The sequence below is a fragment of the Opisthorchis viverrini genome (genome assembly GCF_000715545.1).
Source record: "Opisthorchis viverrini unplaced genomic scaffold opera_v5_293, whole genome shotgun sequence".
Lineage (NCBI taxonomy): Eukaryota > Metazoa > Platyhelminthes > Trematoda > Opisthorchiida > Opisthorchiidae > Opisthorchis > Opisthorchis viverrini.
In genome coordinates, this window is record NW_008751951.1 from 188,527 (window position 1) to 198,955 (window position 10,429).

A 10,429-nucleotide genomic window follows, 5' to 3' on the forward strand; every position below is an offset into this window, starting at 1 on the left:
GTTATTTTGTGACTCACTTCAATGAAGCATTAGTTCGACTTAAAACCATGTGCAAGTTCTAAACGTTGACATTGACATCATCATCGTTAGAGTCATCATTGTCGACAGCACTGCACCAGTAGTAATTGCTGGTGCATGCTTCGCACCGGTCCCTTTAATTACGCATTTTAGCTGCATCCGTCCACTACTGACAACACTAATGTGAGCGACCAACCGGAATGAATCATTCGCGCTATTATCAAAGTTTGATTTCGGAATGAAGTTCATTTGTCCCCAACTCTGAGGGCTGTCATTTCCATATTTGTATTCACTTTGATGTAGACCGTACTCATTGTGGTGTCCGGAAGGTAGTGACAAAAAGGGGTTAGACAACCAGGCATTAAATTTGTGTCAATAAGTTTTTAGTTCATTTTGACCTCGGTATGGAAAAAAGGAGTGTTTGCAGTGTGAAACATTAACAAGATAACTGCAGTTTTATCAACTTTTTTTTAAATTTTTGACCATAAATGGAGTTCATGTAACATACGATTAACTTATGGTTTCCGAAGTATACCACTTTTACGGATTTCCACATAGCTCCGTTGGAATCTTGTGTCGTATGATCTGCTCCACGAATGTAGGGAAATTAATCTATAGACAACGGATATAGACTCATGACCAACAGCTCGGTTACGGCAGATGATGTTGAATATCCCGGAAGTACTGGGTAATCGGAAGCTTCAGTCTGTTATATAAGTTGACACGTTCCTGGGTAGTCATCAGTACCCTTCGCTGCACGCTTACTCCCCGTAATACGTCATTAGGGCTTATTTGAGAATACAAAAATACCCAATTGCCCGCGCGAGTACAGTACAGTTACCGCAAGCATCACTGTTTCCAGTACAATTTCCATTCGTTCTTCTGTCGTTTAAATATTCATCCTCGCCAACGACAGCAACGAACCAGTACGAAAAACCGGTGCTCATTTATCACAAAGCTACGAGTTTTTTCGTTAAGCAGCCCAGCCAAGGGCCTTGCAAGGCATTCACCCGGATATCTGGAGAACTTAATCAAAGCATGTCCACCGCCAATATTCATACAGTGGCGAGTGCAGGGCTTGCTAGCCCAGGAGGTAAAGCTGACTAGACATTCAACAGTCAACTTTGGCATTTGTAAACTTGGGTTTGGACATGACCAACAGTGAACACCAACAGTCAAGTACAACAATACGTTTCCGATTAGCAAACCGTGGGAGATACGAAACAATCAAAACCGCACCACACGCACGTCGTAATGCACTAGTATATCAATTCTTCGCTTGATTCACAAAAATTACCAAATTAGTAAGCCTGTTATCATGAGGGTGCAAACGTTGCATATTTACTTTCCTGTCGGCTTCTTCCCCCCATGATTGAATCGATGCATTTTGCGACCCCGTTCTTGCATGTCGTAACCCGTGAGGAGTTCATGAAAGGCTCCGTAGGACTTTTATTGTTTGTCACAGTTATACTCTGCATTTGCCAAGGGTATAACGTTTTCTACATGGTAATCTTCAAAGATTTGCACCGATGATATATGCCCAATGTACTCAGCTTGATTCGGGCTCACACTGTGTCAATACTTCCAGGTACATACCGCAATAAGACACGTCATTTCTGTACACACCACCGACTTGTGTTACCTTGTTCGGTAGGCGTAATATGAAATAGCTGACAGTTAGAGTTTTACGTACTTTATTGTGCAACTTTCGGTTTCAGAATGAACGCAATACCGGCGTTGCCTACATAAATCAGTAATGGCTAAAGCGCAACTATGTTTAACCATGCAGTTGTTCGAGAGACATTTTTTATGCGCCTACAACTTGCATGAGAGATAACAAGATGAAATTCTTTTCACTGATGTTCGGTTCATCGACCTCTGTACATCCACGAAACATCTGGTTATATTTTCATTCCGGTTTATTCTGCAGCCACACTCATCCATCCTGACATCAAATTAAACATGAATGTTATATGAGGCAATTTTTCTGGATAATATAGATCGAAGAGCCCCACTGACCCAGTTAAAGGCCGGTTACACCACCGTCCAATGTTGAGGAGTAATTGGTTTTATTCGGTGGACCTCGAAAATATAGGTTTGGCAGAAAAGCTCCTGTCGCATTGTTCTATATTATCAACTGCATTTAAATGAAAACAAAATCCCTTATTATATTTACGGTAGTAAGGGAAACTGATACACAGGATCTAGGCTTTTGCACCAGTTTCCCGGGTAAGTTTTGTTCTTGTCGTTCAAAGGCTGTCGTCCACCTAAAAGGCACAAGTGAAAAAGGGTGTAACACCACTCTGTAAGTTCTTGGCGTGGAGTAGTATGCTTGCCCAAGCGAGGACTCGCATAAATAAATGCCTAATAGTGCTTTGAACTGGGTTCTAGAAGAAGCTTCGACAACCGTCAGAGAAAGGCCATTCCACGCTGCCACTACCCAAAATTAGAAAATATTTTGCCTAATGAATGTATGGGCTGTGGGTTGAAAATCTTCTTACCATGTCCCCGCTTGTGGTTGTCAGGTCAACAGTGCGAAACCTGTTGGCAAAGCCTTGTTCAAACAGGGCATAAGAAAAAACTATGTCCCCTCGGTGTCCACGATAATCCAGGGGACAGAGGTAAAGCACCGCGAGACGCTTTTCGTAGTCCACAGATATGAGGCCGACAACCATTCTCATAGCGGCTCACTATACATGCTCAGTGAAGGTTATGTCTTTTGTGCGCCCTCAGTAGACAACTTGGTTGGCATGGTCATATTTTTAACCAAAGCCAACGTGTGGTACAGTTAACAAATATCCTATATATTCCAGAAATCCGCATTTTCTCGGTTGTATTTGTTGAATTAGACCACTTCCTGCTACCAAGAGCGTAATGCGTCAAGCCCGCATTAGTCACCCCTGTCTGTAAGTTCCAGAGGGGTTTCGAGGCACACACATATGATTGGTCAGCTACATAAACCGTAGTGTGCGGATTATAATGAACTCACTACTTTTAATTTACCAGTAATATGTGAGTATATTCATTCCCATTTTCATATTTTGGAGTTTGTGGTTATAGCATTAGTCGTTATCGTCGCCGTAGATACATTCATTATCTTCGGATAATTCATGAGAGGTTTGAAGAACACTGGGATTGCAGATGATGATGACCCATGCACCTAGATTAAGTCTTGTGATAAAATGCAGCAGAGTTCCCACTGTAACTGGCAAGATATGTAGTGTCTGTAATCCGTTGTCACATTTACCATTCTTCCTGAAATTAAACCACACTTTGTAACTGTCGTTCACATTGCATCATGACGTTTGTTTGTTGACTGCTGAACCAGTGGGACCAGATCTTTGTGTTTGTGTCAACTGTTGAACGTCACAATAAATCCCTGTAATATTTTTTAGCCGTGAATAATTTTCCTACCGTGGAATATATCACGCACGCGGAACTATCTGTGGGAAATTCCGACAAGGAATATTTCCCTCTCACAGCCAGTTACTGCATTTGGATCGGTGTAGTGGACTATTAGATCTACACATTCGTGAGTCCCCGTTTGACTACTCATTCCTTTCCTATTGTGATTTTGTGATTTTGTATTGGTTACTTTGCTTCTTAATTTATCCGAACACGCTGATAAGCTCTTAGTCCGCTACAGATATGTCAGGATGACCATTTCGTCGGTCACAGTGGACAGCTGGGTAAATTCGACTGATGCACACGACTAACATGCGGCTTGAGGTCAACGATGTCTAATCAAATAGCTAGATGTAATCGGTGTCTACCATAGCGGACATAGTTGGCTCCACACTCCCATCCATCCCGACCGGGAAAATTCACGGGTCTACCTTAGACTAGAGAAAAGGCTGAATATTATCGGTCATTTTGATTGTTACGTATGTCATGACGGAAAGTGTATGTTTTTTTTATTACGTTGTGTGTCGCTTGATAAAGGCGGCTTTCCCTCTGCTTGGAAGGAGGCGATTGTCACGCCAATATGCAAAAATGGTGACCGAAAATCGCTCGGAAGCCACACACCTATTAGGCTCACTAGTGTAGCATGCAAGGTGATGGAACGTATTCTGAAGCGAGCCATTCTAGATCAAATTACTTCCAACAAATTGATATCCTCAGTTCGACACGGATTCTTCTTAAACCGTTCCTGTGTAACGAACATGCTCGTATTTATTGACAACTTAACCCAAGCACCAAGCGAAGGACTCAAATGGGGTGCCATATTTTTCGAATTTTTCAGAATCATCGGGTCCCACACGTCCCGCTCCTCCACAAGCTCAAACCGTACGGGATTCAAGGAGAAATTCTGCGCTGGGTTAAGGCACTCTCTCAGGCAGAAAGTGAAAGTAGGCTTAACATACTCTTATCCAGCCTATCTACATGGAAGTTCCCCAAGGCTCTGTTTTGGGACGACTTCTGTTTCTAATCTACGTCAGTGACCTTCAAGGGGTCCTTTCATGTTTACATCTACTTTTTGCATTTGACTTGAAATCCTGGAGTTCAAATGCCATCGCCCTCCAAATGGATGTAGACGCTGCAAAGCAGCGGTCGTTGGACTAGCACCTGCCTCTGGATGACTATAAATTCAGCCAAATGTCATTTAGAGTGAAATCACCGAACGCCTTTATCGCGCATGGTGAGAATGGACCAGAAAAAATCACGATGATGGATGCCAGAAAGGATTCTGTTATATGGTTTTCTTCAAAAGTGTCCTTATCGCACCATGAAAAACGGGCTTGAAAGGCACTAAAAGTTCTACAGATGATTCGGTGCAGGGACTTCCAAATATAAAACGGGGCCTTTGTCAGAACGCTTCTTGAATATGCCAACCAAGTTGTCTCTTCAGGAGGCACGAAGGACATAAGCCTCACTGGGCGTATCCGGCGAGCTACTACGAACATGGTTGCCGTGGGTTAAGAAACGCGTTTAGCTGTAATTGACCTCTTTCTTCTGGAGTACTGTCGACTCCGAGGAGACCTAGTACTTACTTTTGTCCTGATCAAACAAGGCTTTGCCAAAAACTTTTTTATCGTTGACACACGGTGGGGCCATGTTAAGAAAATTTTCAAGCTCAGAGGGCACACATCGCTAAGGCAAAATTTTTCTCATCTTGGGCAGTTTTTGCTTGGAATAACCTTCCTCCGACGGTCTCCACTCTACATCCATTACCCAGCTGACAATCCTGTTGAACACTTTTTATGCAAATCCTCGCTCTGGCAATCTCACTGCATCACGCAGAGGACTTAAAATGCGGTGCCATACCGTTTTTCGCCTACGCTTTCCAGTGAATTGCAGACGCTGAACCAGTAGAACAAAACTTACTTGGGAAACTTGGGCGAAATCCTCCATCGTATGTACTAATCGTTGACTCCATGAACTTATCGGAATATCACCATGAGGCCGACGGGGGTAATACTCTGGTGAATGAGCACTTCGGAGGCTCCGCTCACTTGGGCCCGTGTTTATACCACTCGTATTGGTTAATTTCCCGTGGCTGGTGCCCAACGATTAATAGGCCTCAATAAATTCGGGACTTGTCTAAAACGCATGATATCTCGTCAAAGAATATACTGGTGGACTTTACATGCGTCACCTAACATCATTGTCGTCTCTTTCTTCAGACCGGTGTCCCACAGCATTGGTACTTCGGTTAGCTCCACAATGGATCAGAAACCTAGGACGCATACGGACCTACGGGGCGCACTGTGCCGGGTTTCTGTTCTTTGGTTGAAGTCGACATCAAGACGTGCCTTCTCTGTGGGCTCTCTGGCAAGCACGTTTGTGAGCTCTCCGGACGAGCCTGGTGACAGGCAGAAAAAATAAATTGACCATTAACCTTCAGCGTAAGCCTGAAGATTACCGGCTCACGGCAGGTGAGTTTGACCATCACAACAGTCGACATGATATAATGCGCAATCTGTTGCTGTTACGACTCGGTGAGCCACCAAGCACAAAAATAACCGATTCTGTGGCCCTTGACAGGCATCTGGGTTGAGGCATTGTATCTCCAGCCAACGGCTGCAAGTCGCCAGTTTCAGACGTCCGATCTTGGCCTAGCAGCATTTGTTCCCTGATCAATTTACTGCATGATGATGGTCCTGGCCTTCCTGGGCTCAAGCTCCTGCAGTTTATCCGCCACCCATGTAAGCCGTTTATGTGGGCCATTAAAAATTAGTGGCGGTGCCTTTGGAAAATGTGCGAGGCTATCCCTTCATCTGGTGCGTTGTAACCAGTCAACCTGACAATCCGACTTTGAGAAGATCTGAACATTTGAGGTTCCAACCTAATAGAGACTATAAACACCCGCACGCTCATTCAACGTGTGGTGGATGTGGTGAACATTGACTCTATTCTATTCATTCTGTTTAGTGTATTTTTATGTCTTTGTTTTACGATGCGATTGAGAGTACACCCGCGATATACGAGAATATACGATATTCATTCGTCCATATTCTGACTTCTATACTACGCGTACATTCGGTAGTTAAGATACCTACCACTATTCTAATTATCACAATCTGCTATGGCCTCGGAAGTGGCTTCACAAGCGCCTGTTGAGAAATTTGTGGCGGTATCGTTCTCAACCTTCACGGCATTTGAAAAGGCCCAAAATCAATACATGAAGGATAACTATGTGGTATTTGTGCGTTCAACCAGTAATCGAAGTACCAACACGCCGCTGGCTATTTGCACACCCAAATCACTTTCGCCGGAAATATAGAGTCTTCAAAGTTGTGACTTTAACAAGGAGTTAATCTAATCCGTTTGCACCTTCCGGTGATATGTTGCACGTAGCTTTTCGTTTAAGTGAGCAAAATTCTGAGGTCACAGACAATCATTTTGTCACCGGTTTACTCGACATAAACACGAAGTGGCACTTCAGCATATTTTAGAGTTCTTCGGTGTCCTTTAAGAATAAAAAACATCTAAAGAATATCCAATGTCAATTTCACCCTGGAAGACCGGCTGTTGACGTTTGTTTGCTCTACACTGCACAGCTTTAACAGATGGATTATATATTTTTTTATATTATTGCCATTATTTATTATACCTTATTATAGGGCTTCTAGTTAATCTTTCCTCCCCATCTGCCGTACAGAAGATCTTGGAGCGGGCTGGAAGCATTCAAAAGGCCTAACCAATGATCAGTCTTCAATCTGAGGTTCGCCCTCTAGAGACGCGAAAGCTGGGTCACAGCAAATCAGGGCTGCGAGCCTTCAAAGCACAATGCATTGTCTGCAGAACCCTTGTGGGTGAAATAAAAGCTTTAAAGGCAAAGTGTCGCAGTCCTTTGCATATGTGCTCAGTCCAAAACTCACCCTCATCTGCCGTCACCTTTTTGCGATTTGCTTTGATCGATCTCTTTGAAAAGTTATTGGTGCACATTCGGCCTTGAACTGCGCATTCTGTGGGTTCGGAAGTGGCTTATTTGCTGTTTAGCTTTACGAATGGGTGCACTACAAATGCAGGAGGTGCCCTTGTGGCGTTTTGTACCTTTATCTTGCTTCAGATATAACATTACGTATTTAGTCAATTGCATAACCGGTTTTTGTTTGGATACGAAAAACTAGAACAACGCGCACTTGTACAATTTCTCGCAATACAAATGTGGTCACGTCCTCCGACTCTCTCTTCTGATTTCGCTCACATTTACAGCAGTCATACGCGAGTCTCATGTGCTAACTCTGGTAGCAAAACATTTCAGACTATCTTCGGAATCTGTTATATGCTTGAACTGTCCAGAAGAAATCCTGGATAACTATGATTGGATTATTGGTAACTCGCTGACCTGGGCCAACGACGAAATATTTTGAAGAGAATAATTCACGGATTCACGGACTGATACACAGAATCGAGGCTTTTGCCCAGGTTTCTCGGGTCGCTTTTGTTCTTGTCGGTCAGTGGCTGTCGCTCACCTGAAAGGCACAAGTGGAAAAAGAGTACAGCGATGCTCTTTATGTTCTCAGCGCAGGGCAGTATGCTTGCCAGCGCGAGGATTCGCATAAATAAGTGTGTGAAAGAGCATTAAATACCATTAGCCGTCGGAGGAAGGTCGTTCCACGCACCTACTACCCGAAATGAGAAACAAATTTGTCTCATGAACGTGTGCTCTGAGCTTGAAAATTTTCTTACTATGTCCCGGTCGGGTGTTTGCTGGGCCAACGGTAAAAAAACCGTTTGACAAGCTTTGTTCAAACAAGGCATAAGTAAGAATTAGGTCCCCTCGGAGGCGACGGTACTCCAGGGGAAAGAGATCAAGCATAGCGAGGCGCGTTTCGCGGCCCATGGATTTGAGGCCGGCAACCATTCTCGTGGCGGCTCGCTGGACACGCTCAACGAGGGTGACGTCTTTCGTGCGTCCTGAGTAAACAACTTAGCTGGCGTACTCCAGGAGCGGTCTGACGTAGGCCCCAAAGAGCGTTTGGAAGTCCATGCGAGTAATACGGGAGAAGGTGCGTCGGATCATCCGTAAAATAGCGAATGTCTTTTGGGCCGATTTTTCATGGTGCAATGAGAAGGACAAGTTTGAGAAGACTCGGATGCCAAAATTATTAGTGAGTCTGTTCCATCTGACATCTCTACTACTGTATACTCAATCTGGCGTTATTTTTATTCCTTAGCCACACACTCCTGGTAAAGGAGCCTATTGGGTAGCCAGACCACTACACCCTCCACGACCAACGGAACGCCGGGGTATCCGAAGAAGCTAGTAAGCCTAGCGTATTTTCTAATAAGAAGAGTACGCGAAGCACCAGCTGTCCAGTGCGGTTTTGTCTAAGGAAAGAAAGAAACCAACCGACAATCACCTTGAACACAACCACAATTGGTCAAAGTTTTTGTATGACCGGCTTCAGGCTAATCGACTGCAGCTATCCGGAAATTCCCTCGTACATCCATTTGGCCAAGCTGATCGCTGGCGGATCGTGTGTCCACACAAACACGAAAGAAGAGCGGCTGCAGCCAAACAAGCCACATAAAAATCGCCAGATCAGAAAACTGCTAGCTGGCTTCAAGGTGCGGTGCTTCTCAAAAACGAGCCTCTTGGGGGCGCCACCAAAATCATCACTTCTTGGTGCCGCCATCCAGCGCCCAGGGTCACACAGAGACACTTTCCCGGTCGGACCGCGTCAAAACACCCAAGAATCCAGAAAGGCGAAGGCTGGCCGCAACTCTTTGATTAACAGCAAATCTGGTCGCCAAAATGGGGGTACTGAAAGAGTTGCAAGCAGCAACGGTCGAAATTTTCGCCCATTCGGAAAAAACTCCGTCCCCCAAAGCCAAAAGCCCCGAGCAAACCGGGCTCCCGCGGAACGAAAAAAACCTCGCAGGCGAAAAGCACCCTCAAAAACCACGAAGACAGGAAGCAGACGACATCGCCCCAGATGCCCCTTCGGAGCCTCGGACTCAAACCCGGCGCACAATTATTAAGTCTGCTGACCACCCTGGTCACTCAACTTTCGGTTCCTCACCCTCGGAGGAAGCGGAGACGGGGCTGAAATGCTTGTCCACAAACTTTCTCGGCCTTTTCCACAAACTCGGAAATGTTAAACAGTCAGCTTGTCTTGAACAACCGTCCATAATCACACACACACAGAGACTTAGCTCACACCAGATGTCTCTGACGCGGAGATCTCGATAGACGGTTACTCTATTTTTCGAGCCGACTCAAAACGAAGGCGGGCAGGTGGGGTTGCTCTGTACTTACATGCGGCCCTACCAATCCCGATTGTCTTCTCTGACACAACCCCCGCACCCTTTTGCGATGCGCTGTGGGTCGAAATCCCGCTGCGCTGGTCTGATTCTCTCCTTCTCGTCGTGGTCTACCGTACCCCATCAAGTCCCTCTGAAGATGACCAGTTCCTCATACAAACCCTTGAGCAACTTTCCTCCAACTACCGCTTCACTCATCTCCTGCTGGTAGGTGACTTCGACGCCCCAAAGGCCTCCTGGATGGAACTCTTGTAGCGTAGGACGTCAGGAAGTCAGCGGTATTCGGTGTTTGAGAGGATGTAGCGAAGGCACACGTCGGTTCTGAAGTGTGCAGATATACGGACTGGTATTATTGAGTTCACACGGTATACACAGCACACATGCGTACAGGTCGGGCGGGACAGAAGAGGACACCGGAGCGTGGTAACGGCACACGTGTATTCAACCGAAACCGAAACTGGAAAACAGGGGTGTGCCAAAAAAATGGGTCGGTCAAGGTCAGTCAGGGGGTTGTCCCCGTCCGGGGTTCGTCGTGGCTCGACCATGGAACCTGTAATAGGGGAAGAGAGAAAGCGAGGGCACACATAAGGTCATGTGTTAGACATGCAAGCCAATACAGTCAAGTTTCAACTGCGTTATACTCCAGCGCGCCGAATCAGACGAGCCGTTTGCAGCGGCGCTGAATGAAGTCGTCCAA

At 45.4% G+C, this 10,429-nt stretch overlaps 1 protein-coding gene across 1 annotated transcript in view; it reads left to right on the forward strand.

Annotated features, from left to right (window-relative positions):
• T265_09656 (hypothetical protein) overlaps positions 1-7,159 on the forward strand; it is a gene marked incomplete at both ends in the record, with an annotated part of 46,243 nt that extends 39,084 nt beyond the window's left edge. Inside the window, one exon of the mRNA XM_009175802.1 lies at positions 7,083-7,159. Within this exon, the coding sequence (XP_009174066.1) occupies positions 7,083-7,159 (77 nt within the window). The remainder of the gene's footprint in view (positions 1-7,082) is intronic.
• Between the last annotated feature and the right edge of the window lie 3,270 nt (positions 7,160-10,429).